The sequence below is a fragment of the Leptonotus elevatus genome, chromosome 10 (assembly GCF_054856555.1).
Source record: "Leptonotus elevatus isolate MCC_2025b chromosome 10, RoL_Lele_1.0, whole genome shotgun sequence".
Taxonomy (NCBI): Eukaryota; Metazoa; Chordata; class Actinopteri; order Syngnathiformes; family Syngnathidae; genus Leptonotus; species Leptonotus elevatus.
This window is the reverse complement of record NC_141248.1, coordinates 10,928,348-10,941,300: the sequence shown is the minus strand read 5'-3', so window position 1 is coordinate 10,941,300 and position 12,953 is coordinate 10,928,348. Positions and strand designations below refer to the sequence as shown.

Genomic DNA, 12,953 nt, shown 5'->3' with positions numbered 1-12,953 from the left:
ATAAAATATTTTGGCCTATTTAGCACGAGCATTTTAACAAAGCAAAATAGACATTGAAATGCGTCCGAGACATGTTGGCAAATGGCGGGGTGAGCAACTGAGCATTTTCTGGCGGTGCAATTACACTTTATAGTCAATGTACAATACTTCGCACTAGCGGGCACGGATGCGTGCGGTGCGGATGACGCATTTGTAAGCTATATGGAGCAGGACAAGGTGCGGCGCACTTAAAATCGGCACCATCACCAACGTTTAAAAATAAATAAATTTCATCGCACCAGCCAACAATTTTCGGCGGCCGAATATACGGTGCATTACTAGTTACTACTTTCATTAATTAAAGATTGTTCACTAAAGGCACCTCCTCCATTTGTAATTAAACCTTTTCCTGTCCTTTCTGCCCGTTTCATCAGTGCTGCATTGATTCCTGGATCATCGGTCTCCTCTGAGTGCCAACATAAACCTATCAACTGCTTCCCACCTCTAATTGACTTCCTATTAGTCTCTCTGCCTCTGTTTACATGTGGTTATCTTTACTTAAAGATTGTTTTATGTGTACAAGTCTAATGGATGCAAAGTGTCTTGTCTTCACTCATTTAAATTGAAACATATGTAAACTACAAGCAGAAAAAGATATTTTTAGATAAAGAAATCAGTATAAATGTGAAGCACACATGCAAGGCGGTGAACGCACGAGGCAGATGCAGGATGTTGACAGCCGGCCTGCCCAGTAGGTGGCAGGTGGACTCATAGCGGCATCCTCCTGTCACCCCACTTTGGCATCTGCCCTGCTGCACTGAGGCACATATGCCAAGTTTCAGGCCATTCGAGGCCTTCTCAAGGCCAATGTAACTAATGCAAGCAAAGTGAAAATGAAAACACTCACAAGAGAGGGAGAGAGACAGAGAGAGGACACAGTAACTGATTGTGGCTATTGTTTTTTTAACTCATTAAATGTCAAAAACAATTTAAGTCAGTCATTAGAAACTAAACATTCAGTGCCAAGAACAAGTTTTCTCGTTTTTTCATTCAGAGGTGTAGACAAAGGTCTGATGCTGTTCTGCATTTAATTCCAAGTGCTTGAGGAGTGGAAACGGAGCAAAAATGCACTATTTTAGATTTAAAATCACCTCTGTTTCTCAACGGTTTATAGTGTGGTGGCACTCAACAACGGCTTTCAGTCGGGTAACCTGACGCATACAATCGGAACGGCAGAGGTGGGCATTCCGTCAGCACCGTTTTGTTGACGAATGGCGGACAGAAGGAATGCCCACATCTGTCTGTCAGTCCTCAAACAGTGGCGACGACGTGATGACGGAAGTGTGGTCAAAATAAAATGGACTGACGAATCGATTACAGTTTGGTCCGGCTTGAAATAATGACGAACTGAACATTTTGTAAAATGCTAACCTCCGCGAAACGGAAATGTACGTACAGAATTCAGACTATGTTTTATGATACCAGAGGTATGTGTGTGTCAAAAAGGAAACAAAGTACAATGGAAATAGGACGAGGATGACAAGGCTGTCATGTCAACAGCCATCATGACAATGGCTGAAGTGCTAATTGTTGACGTCACTCACAGATAATGTACAGTATATTAGTAAATAGATTAACATTTTGTTATCAAAAGTTATTCTTAAATATCGTTTACCTGCTTTATAGTACGAAATCACTGTTCAGATGTTAGAGGTGTCACCAAAACAAAAATATTAGCATCAAAGTAAAAGATTTTGTGGAACAGTACAGTACTATTTGCACATTTGGGTTTGCAGGGCCTTTACATGAAAATGATTCACTAACACAGCCATTACCAAGCATCGATCTGCAATTTTTTAACCTCTAAATCACAAATGAGACACACTTTTTGCGAGCTATCAATGATGCTAACCTCCCAGACGGGCAGCCTCGGGGGCACTCTTGGCCATTGGCAACAAACGATAAGAGATAGCAGCACTCAAATTCTTCGTGTTCATTGATTTGACTGCTTGTGTTGCGGTGAAGTGTCGCTTGCTGGAGCACAAACCAGTGAACTGGTTCATCGACATCAACGCGAGCTTTTTCTTAACCAAGCCAGACTTCGGGGCCAGGGTTGTCCTACATTGTGCATACAAGTCTAGGTCGAGTGTTCACACACACACACAACTACATTTGCACACCATCTCCTTCGGTCAATTTATTTCTAAAAGACACATTCTGTCAAGTTAAGTTTAAGGGCTTAATGTCTTAATGTACCACGTGGCTCATTTCTTTCAACGGTCCGCGTAATTAAAATAACAGAGGGCCGTCCCTGTCGCGTGACAACATTGAGGGCTTGAAAGCTCAAATGAGAAAGAAGACGATCTGAGGGAAGGGTTTCAAATAACCCATTTTTGCTAATAATGCACAGGACAATAGTGAGTGCAACCTGAGTTGGTTACGTTTGGATACAATAAAATGTGGCATGCAGTGAACTGAAGACAACAAATCCAATGTACCCCCCCCCCCCCCACATGGAATACAAACATTTTGAAACATCTCTTTGTTCATTCATCGTCATCGTCATCATAATATCACCAATACCCGTACTTTATTTTTCCTGGCAATTTTTGCTCTGACATTTTTGAAATTTTATCTGTGCTTTCTACTCCTTCCTTATTTAAATGGGCTTGTTACTTTTAACATCTGCGACCGACTATGCGACATAAAAAATAAAAAAAAACATGTAGAGTGGAAAAGTCAACCATAGTTGAACAGTGGTTATTTGATTGAAAGCAAATTCAGAGAACCAAGATATCTACCCAACCATGGCCTTATTTAATAGAATTGTTTCAGTTTGATGTACAATAATTGAAAAAAAAAAAAAAAGTAATACAACTAAGAAAATAACCTGATCATAAGGTTAGTAGTTAGCACATCTGCCTCACAGTCGAGAGGTTTTGGGTGCTATTTACCAAAACCTAAACACCCATTGTCATTTAACAAAATAATTACTACCATATTGAGTTTCATGATAACAAACTATTCATGAAGTGTTGGAAAAATGTGTGTCACAAATCACAAACTGGTTCCTACTGTCACACACTAGTAACCATCAATCAATTGGATGATCATCGCTCATTGTCACATGGGCACATCAGTGCGCATCGTCTGAGCTGATTCTGGGTCAATCCCCCTCATTTCCGCTGAACACCCCCCCCCCTCCACCACCACCACCCCCTTGTCAGTCCCGTCTGCTCCCCCACTGGAGGAGGAGGGACAAGAAAATTTTAAATTAGCATCCTTTCCTACATTTTCATGACAGATGGCCTTGTCAAGGTCAGAGAGGTGTGAGCCTGCTTGATTCCAATTAACTTCAACATTTAACGCTTTCAGAGTCTATACACTATCTCTCAGTTTGCATGTGTAGGATTAACACATCTTGTGTTGTAATTTTATTTTTATATTTTTTTTAAATATGATTCTTTGCTTGTGGACATTCAGGTTCCCACCAGGAAAATGAGACGTGCATTTTTGAAGCAATTTACAAGACACTTGAGATGGAGGAAAACAAAACTCCCTTTAGGAAAACCTCCCAAAATCCAAAAACAATGTTCTCCAAAGAAGAATCTTGAGACGAGCTTATGAAGGACAACAAACAAAAGTCTGGAAACGTTCTAGACCTCATGACTGGAGCAACAGAAGTTGAGCAGATGCCATCAGCTGGCACAAAGGCACCCTTTGAAGAGGCTCTGAGGCTGGACAAACAACAATATTTTGCGTCAAAGTCGTCTCCGGGAGCCCAGGGGGCAAAACGTTTTGTTCTGAGAAGCACTTGTGACACCAGTCAAGGCTTTTTTTGTTCGTCCCGCAATTCATAATGTCATCCAAAGCCACCGTTTATTTATGTGCGAGGGAAACACTGTTTTAGCTGTAGTGGCTGCCACACACAGCCATCATCAATCTTCATAATCATAAATAACTAAAGTACTTTACACCAGTCATTCAGAATAACTGTCATAAAATGTTCTAAATTGAACAATATTAGATTTCATTTTCTTCAAAAAGTTCTGAGTTGCTTGACATTTGTCAACATTAAAAAAAAATTAAGAGCACTAAAAATTGAGTGATAGCAAAAGCATTTCTTTATCTGGAAAAAAAAAATCACTGTGTAAAATATCTAAATCAAGAGAGGACTTCATGAATGCAAAAACAGTGATGATGCTTTGAGATACAAGTGACCTGACTTTTGAGATAAGAGCCGTTGTTTAGCCAATTTTTGGCTTTCACTTGCGAGCAAAAATTTGAGATACAAGTGCTGTATGGTGCCAATAACTAACTCACTTCACAACAAGCAACAGTGTGACAGATAATAGTAAACAATTCTTCAAAAAAAAAAAAAAAAGATATTGGGCTTGAAGCTGCGTAATGCCACACTGAGTTGAAGTAAAAAAAAAAGTTTTTAAAACAATAAAATAGCTTTGCCTTAAATCAAGTCTGTTTAGCTTTATGATAACACGAAAATACCATAAAGAGGGACTAACAACTGCAATTGGTGTCATGGTGTTATATAGCATTTCAAATAATGGATATTTGGGCACCATAAAATGAAGCAAGCAACACATATAGACAGACAACATTACAATACTCATATTCTATTTAGCCTTTGAGAATATTACTGTATCTCACTAAGTCTGTTGTGCAGCTCCTCTTCATATGTGTGTCTGTCTGTATTATACTGCCCGCAGATGGTCAAGGCGCACACACCAGAAGGAGCAACTCCATATCCATTAAATGGAAGCCAAACATGTGGCAAAAAGTATTTAATTCGTTACATTCTATTCAATTATGTCATTCTTTTTGTGTTTTAATTAAGTACAATATTTGCATTGTACTTTAATGTATAGTTGTATTGGTAGACTGAAAACTTTTTAAAATGAAATTTTGGTGTCACTCACGAATATTGGATGGAGTGCAATTCGCTACCAGTCAAACATATGGAAAAACTGGTATGCCTGTCTTCTTAATGTGTAACTGTATTTTTCGTAATCTTTTTTTTATGGGGGGGGGGGGGGGGGTTGTTTTTAAGAGTGGACCCCAAGTCTGGAATAAAATAGAAATTAATATTATAGACATCCCATATTACTGTTTCAAGCTGACTGTATCAACTAGACAAGTAGCAAACCCTAAAGTTAAAAAAATAATAATTTTAGTTCATCATTTGGTGATGAATGAAACATTTACAAGTGTACCTCAGTTATCTGCGTTCACAACAAAACAAGCTGTGAGACAAACTCCAGCAGCGATTAAGCTACTTAGCATTGGAGGTGATTATTGGCCAGCTGGCCAGCGCACACACGCACGCACCTTAGCACAACTACGCTTTTGAAGACCACTTTACCATAACTTTAATCACAATGTACAGTAACACCTAACCCCGGCTGACATTAATCCTAAACTTTATCCCTCCATTTAAACTTATGGAGTGCAGCGCTTTCGTCTCCACACCGTCTACACCACAACACACACGGACACAGACACACAAGACAGGACACACGCCGTAACCACTTCATATCCGCACAGCAGATTCTGACAGCAGCGCCACCGGAGCGTGAACATCATTGCATAGTACACAATCTGGCCCAAATTCCGAGATGTATGGGAACATGGCGAACACGTGCAGCTGTCCCAAATTATTCATACACACGATGCTGCTCCCTAATGACCACACGCACACCCTTATACCACACACGCGCTCATTGCATGCTATTTGCATGTTTACAGCAGCCCTTTTCATAGCAGATGCTTATTTATTCCTTTTTATTTTACAACCTTACCCACCACACACACACACACACACACACCCTCTGTTGCGCCACACACCCCTTGTCTTCCTCTGACTTTATTGGCGAGTGTGTGCAAACTCAGCACAGTGCACAAAGAACCGCACTAACGTCAGACTCATTCACACAGCATCCTCTGTACACTCACCCGGGAAGTGCACTGTTAAAAGGGACTGTGCAATGTGCTTCTCTTAACACACACACACACTAACTACAACACAAACTGTACCAAAGAAAATATGCCAAGTGTGCGAGTAGATGAAAAGGAAGAGGTCACATTGGTCACAGTTCCAAGCGTCCAAATAGAAGGACACTGTGTAGGGCGAACAACTCCACCAAGGCCAAATTGTAGTTTACTGTATTATGGTCTGACCCAAGTTCATTGGAAACTCCCAGTCCACTTTCCTTAAACAATTAAACATGTTTTAGAAAGTGAGAAATAACACAGTGTTCACATTATTTTAAGGTTACAACTCTCTGCCTTGGCTGAGGTGACATTTGATTATTATATATCATTATATATAGTAGCATACGGAATCATAATATAAACAGTAAATTATATCGGTAGTAATTCATTACAAAGACAGGAAGTGCATAAAAAGTGTTATCCATTCATCAATCTGTACTGTACTCTCATGGGGAGGGAAAGAACATTCTGGTCATGTCACCACTTAATCATGAGGTTGCCACATGGAGACAGTCAGCGTCCCACTTCAATTAACCTAATGTGCTTCTTTTTTTGTGTGCAAGAGGGATTAAGTACAGTGAGAACTTTCAAACTTCTTGTTACTAGGTAGTAGGGGTGTGCCCAAAAAAATATATATATTCTCATTTAGTACGATTCTAATACACTGTTAAGTTGTAGCCACATTAGAGAGTAGAAGGAAAAAGTCACGATCAAGTTATTCCAATAAAAGTTCATTTTTTTTTCGGTGTGGAGCCGTTCTTTTGAGTGATAAAAGTGCCACGAATAGCACGCTAATTAGCATTAGCAAGTCAGACTGGAGTTGATCATTACAATTCCTTAAACGTCTATAAATTGAAGCAAAAATCATTCTCAATCAAATCATTTTGAATTGAAAATAATTCTTAATCGATCCGGAGTCGAATAGCAGACCCAAAAATCTGAATCAAATCGTGAGACATTCAAAGATTCCCACCCCTACTAGGTAATAGTGTTAACATTATTGATTTTGTTTCAATAAGAATTCATATTTTGACCGAGATGAATCATGTCAACAGACTCAAACAGCAGCTCTCAAAGCAGCCGTTGAACAGGAAGTACGGAGAGTTCACGAGTGGCCTGACAGGAAGTCATTCTGCAACAGCAGCAAACCATTTGAGGGCTGTTCATCCATGTACCAAAATGCAACATCTCAGTTTTTAAGCAGCATAAATGTATACACAACATACACCACCCTGTTAGAATCCAAATCAAACTATGTATAAATGCAAGTAAAAAGCTTTCTATTGTCCAAGGCCATGAAAAAAAAAAGTTATATTACGTTTGTTGTAGCTTAGCAACTCCTTTGTCCCTTGTTTGTGCCCTCAGTCTGACGCGGTCTGCTCGCAAAGCTCCATTACACAACAGTCAGCTGTTTTCAGGCAGGTGACATACACAACACCTTCAACTCATTTACCCCAGATACTCCTTAATGCTTATGTTTCATAAAATGAGTTCCAGTGCTGGCAAAATAAATGGGGAAAAAATGCTGCAGAGTAAATTTGACTCTATTCAGAGTGGGGCCAGATAGACTCAGTTTTAGAGTAATGTTTACACTTGAAAGAGAGTGAAATAAAGAATTGGGGGGGGGGGTATTCAAGGGTTGAGGAGCAAAGTCACAACCTTCATGTAATTTAAATAAATGGAAAATGTACTGGTATTTGTTTGAATGAACACTAAAAATTTCTCTGCCTTGGTCAAATGACATGCAAGGGTTTGTTTACTAGCGATGCCATCACAGATTTTTGGCATGGTTTGTTGACACCTTTCTCTTTCCCTCTATACATTCCCCCAGGACTGTTAAGTCTAAAAATGTTGAAGGCAACAACAACAAAAGTGAACATGTGATAATGTGGGTGAAGAGGAAGTGATGCACCGCCGTGGACAGCCGACACGGGTGTGCTCCATGTCATGTTTCCTGCTCGTACCCCTCCCCCACTAGATATGTTTCAGTGCAGTTTTTCTTTTTTACTTTGTCCAGAAAATGCTATGTAATTAGTTGTAGATATGTTTTATTTGTTGAAGGTATGGAAAATGACGCTTTACCATAGTCCATATTTGTGGAGTAACAGCACTCGCATCTAAATGCACTAAACTTGCGTGACATAAATACAAATGGCTGTCAATTTTACATTTGATGATTGTAGGGCTTACTTTTTCCCTACAATTTCCTCCGAAATTCACATTGTTGGGTGGTGTGTTTACAGGTGCAACAAAGCCCCTCACTCTTCTCCACCCGCCGTAAATCTGCGGTAAACTTGTCATACGAGGGCCATGAATGTTGAGACCAAGTGCAAGAAATCTTTTGCAGCGCTCCCCCCCACCCCCCACCCCCCCGTGACCTGCATGAACGCCAAACAGATACACAAAACTCACTCGCAACAACACGGTTTTTCCCACCAATGCCAATGTCGATTTAAAAGGCAGCCCCCCACCGACCCCCCGGGAGACAGAGCCCGTGTGGCAAAGTATTAACACTCACAAGAAACAGTCGAGACTGGTAACCTACACAGGACACACGTCCGACAACACAACTTTTTTAAGCTCCCTTTTAAAACCTTTGTGTGTCAGCTGGGAGGGGCTTCACTTTTGTCCTCATTATTTTGGTGTAGTGTGACGAAATTCTCCATAGTAACAAACTCATATGCTATTATTTTTTTAATTTTGTAATAGTCATAAGGTCTGGGTACATACAAGGGATGCATTTACTCTCGCCTCCTTGCTATCGTCAGAACACATGAGACAAACTCGGCGAGTCCGCGGGTCATAGATCTTAAATTAGACCGAGAGAGGATCCTCGAGGAAAAGGCTGTTAAGGTGAGAACATTTATCAGCCATCACGAGGTCAAAGACCACGACTCTAAACAGATTTGTCTTTGTGTCTATTTATGGTCGGCTGTACATGCTGACTTTGCACTTTGGCGAGAGTGACTTGCCACTCTGAGTCGACTGCTTGGCAGAGTGGCCGCCAAAGAGAGAATCGGATTATGCAGGAACAAGTCGACATGTATAAGGAAATGTGCGCGCCGCTCTTGTCTTGTTACAGAAACTAAATTGCTGACATTTACAAGCGCACAGTCGTGCTCAGGGGCACTCGCATTAGGCCTTCAATTTGGGTCAGACGTGTGCCGGCACCCTGGAGGTGAGCTGACTGGGGGTCTCACGATGGGTGGGCAAATGTCAAATTTATGTTGATGCCATCTCCTGAAAGAGAGGTCACAAATTTACAAGAAATAAACTCACAGTTTTTTGACATTATAAAGTTAAAAAAAATAATAATAATAAATAAATCATACATTTACGAGAAAAAAAATTGCAGATTTGCAAGGAATTTTATTTATTTTTTTAAACTTGCCAGACATAGCGTAGCTATCGTCTGGATGAGGTGCTGGCTTTCGTCCACCAGGAGCTATGTAAAATGTGAAGATTTGTTGGTGGTTAACTCATTCACTGCCATTGACGGCTATAGACGTCAAAAATTAATTTGCACTATTTCTATTAGTTTAACTTTTTTTTCCACTTTTGTTAGAAGAAACCTAGAATTTTTGTTATTGTACATTTAGAACAGATATAAAATTTGTCATTAATCGTGAGTTAACTAGTGAGGTCATGCAATTAATTACGATTAAAAATTGTAATCGCCTGACGCGGATACAATTTTATTTTATTAAATTACATGAAATTGAATTTTTTCTATTCACCTATTTGCAGCTTTCAGGCATATTTTTAACACTCTGTTACGCTATAAGATGCTGCCAAACAATAACTAAAGTAATGGTGACAAGGAAGTATGTTGAAGTGATCCATCTAGACTGTCAAAGAAGTTTGTATTTTGGAAAGGAGCTATAGTATTAAAAAAGTCAAGCTAACAAACAAGGAGGTCCCTTTCAGTGCATTTATCAAACATAAATCATCTGTAAGACAAAAGTAATGTTATAGGAAACAATTTAAATGGTATGGGATCATAGTTTGAGGTACATTTATGATTTAAATTATTAATGTAAACAATATCTAAAAAAAAAAAAACGAGGGCATCAATAATTCACATTTTTTCGCTAGTGCTCGGTCCCTGTCATCTGTTTAATGTGAGTTTATTGCAGCACCCTCTATTTTATCTGACTTTCTTGAAGATAATAATCAATCGTTAAATACTTGAATCGAATATACCATTTCCTACATACAATTAAAACAGTGCTACTTGCCGCCACTGAGTTGCGCCTGTTACTGTGGTCATCATTCTCAAATCACATTCAAAGCGTGGCACGTAGTGGAGGGACGCTACTTTCCCCTGCAAACGCAAAAAATGGACGCCAATCCAGGCACTACATCTCCCAGCACGCCTCACAACCCCGACAGGTGTGGCTGCTTGAGCCACCTGATTCAAGCAGGACTGGAAGAATGGAAAGGGGACAGAACAAAAGAAGCAGAGACAGTGAGGAGACAACGGAGAAAACGAGGATGAAATCACTCGACGGAAAGTTGTTTTTCAAATCCGAGAACAGACATTTACATTTTTGTGCACGCGTGTGAACTTTTGTTTGTTCTGAGCTATCTAGCCACTTGGGGGAAAAAAGAAAGTTAGATTTTTTGGAACCTTTGACCTTAGTGGATTGCCCTGGTGTACGTCTCATGAGGTCATAGTAGCATAAGCTGACGAAGGGTATTCAAAAGACTGTTCAGTTTAGTTTTTTGCTAGTCTGTGTGAACTAAGATTGTTTTTACAACATTCCATTTTTACTACGCCTCAGCAGAAAGTTGTATTCAGTGCACTGTTTGTGTGGGGGCGCATGTACATTTGTATGCATGTACTGTAAGCGCAACTGTGTCGCTCGCCATTCTTCAGGCAGCCACATTTGAATGCAGGATTGTAGGTCATGTCGCTGATCATTGTTTAGGGAAGCCAGCGCAGACATTCAGGAAATGGATACTAGCCACTCAGACTGGGTCGGCCCTCGCTGCGACCTCCCTGCCCTCCGGCGTGTATGCTCACTCACGCACACTTCATGCAGCCTGGCCTGAGGGCACCACAACATGGGACCAATTACAAAACTCACACACCCCCTTTTAAATCGGTGGCCAACTTTCTCAGGTTCGAGCCTACGCGGTCAGTGGGAAAGCCGGCAGTGTACAGCAGGAAGTTATCTTTCTTCACACGCTTATTTGTGTGCGTCTCATTTCCCGTCAAATATACATTTGGTGGCACTTAGAGAGCACGTAAATACAAACACATGACTGAGAGGAGCAGTGTGAGCTCGCCCACCAGCGTTGTAATTACACAAACAATTTTTAATTAGAATGTAAGAATCTTGCTAATAGGTTTTGGAGGGTGTGTGTGGCTTAAATTACTCTGCATGTTCTGGCGTATATCGTATGACGAGTAAGCAGTAGATTCGCATACTTCAATAATGTATTGTTAATGTTTGTCTCCCACTGTCTATAAAAAAAAAAAAAGAGATTTAAATTGATTGCCATTTGATGACAGCTGTCATCTTCACACAAAGCTTTCACCTGCTCTTCAATCAATAACTTGAGTAGAACAGTAGCCACCAGCTGGCTATGAGACTTCATCTTTTTTTTTTTGTCAACACCACCGCCTTCCCCACTTCCTGTTACTGTCACTTTGAGCACGCACAAAAGAGATACACTCAGCTTTAAATGGAAAAGTGACTCCGAAGCGTGCCCTGGGGAATTGGGAGCTGTAGCACGGTTCATCTTAAAAGGGTCTGCAACCCCCCTTTTAAGTTCCATGAGTGCATGCCTCCCAAAGTGGGGGCTCAAAAGAGTCCTTGGACAAAAATTTAGGTTGTGCGTACAACAGTGATATCACATTAGTAATGAGACGGGGGGCGAGGGGGGGGCAAATATAAGAAGACAGGAGTGTTTCTATCTCAAAAGTCCAGCACATGCACATCCATAAGAATATACTCTTTAAAGGGGGGGGGGGGGGGGGGGGCTGCCAATATCGCCTCATGTGAATACAAAAGCTGCTTTGCTGTACTGTCCAAGCCTGGAGGTGCTTTCTCAACAAAGGCACTGTCTTCCGAGCTGTGCCTTTGTGCTTAGGTGGGGGTTATAAAGCAGGCTCCAGGTAACAATGATAATGCTAAAAAAAATATATATATATATAGATTTCTTAATGCTTTTGAGGAGAATATGACATAGTATATTTGTTTTGGAAAGGAGCGCACATTCTTTCTCCCCACACCTGGCTGCAGCTGTCCTTGTCACACCAGCCCCATATTGAATGGAAGTACTCCGCTCAACATAGACACATACTCTGGAGGACAGCATGGAATTGCAGAGGTAGTGTGTGGCACATGTATGCACACCTTATCAATACATGCATGTACAGTATTAAAAAGCTAGCTAACCTTGCAGTATCATTCAACATAGACAATCAGTTAAGGCTGGATGATGCTAAAGACTGATGCCTAGAGGGCACAGACACAATTGTGGTCTGCAGATCTCCACAAACACATGCATGCACATACACACACACACCTAAAGAGAAAATACGCAGGCTTACCTCAATGCAACCTTCACGCAGCAGTCACCCAGGCTCGCCATTGTCTCTGGTCGCGGAGGATAACAGCTCTGTGTGTGAAGTCAGTGCGTGGCCGCGGTGCTCTGCAGCGGCATGAAGGAGCGCCGAGGCGGCGGTGGCGGCTCTCGGCGGCTCAGGTCAGCGGGAGTTGGCGTCAAGAGCTGCCCATTAACGGATGCCTCTCCCGAACTCCTGTCTGTTTAACCCCCGCGGTGGCGCTCATCTTCTCCGAGTCGTCTGTGTCCTCCACATTGCAGACTTAACCTGTTTATGGGATAGCAGTGTTATTCTCAGTGAGCCCCGGTGGCTACATGTTGTCTGAAGCACATGTGGAGGCAGCAACGAGCAACGCTCCTGTGAGACCTACACCGCAGGCTGATTGAGA

General features: G+C 41.2%; 1 protein-coding gene across 3 annotated transcripts in view; it reads right to left on the bottom strand.

Annotated features, from left to right (window-relative positions):
* kif21b (kinesin family member 21B) overlaps positions 1 to 12,953 on the bottom strand; it is a 65,649-nt gene extending 52,696 nt beyond the window's left edge. For all 3 annotated transcript variants that reach the window (XM_086086957.1, XM_086086959.1, XM_086086958.1), the window contains exon 1: positions 12,551 to 12,953. In XM_086086957.1, the coding sequence (XP_085943083.1) occupies positions 12,551 to 12,591 (41 nt within the window). In that variant the 5' untranslated portion in view covers positions 12,592 to 12,953. The remainder of the gene's footprint in view (positions 1 to 12,550) is intronic.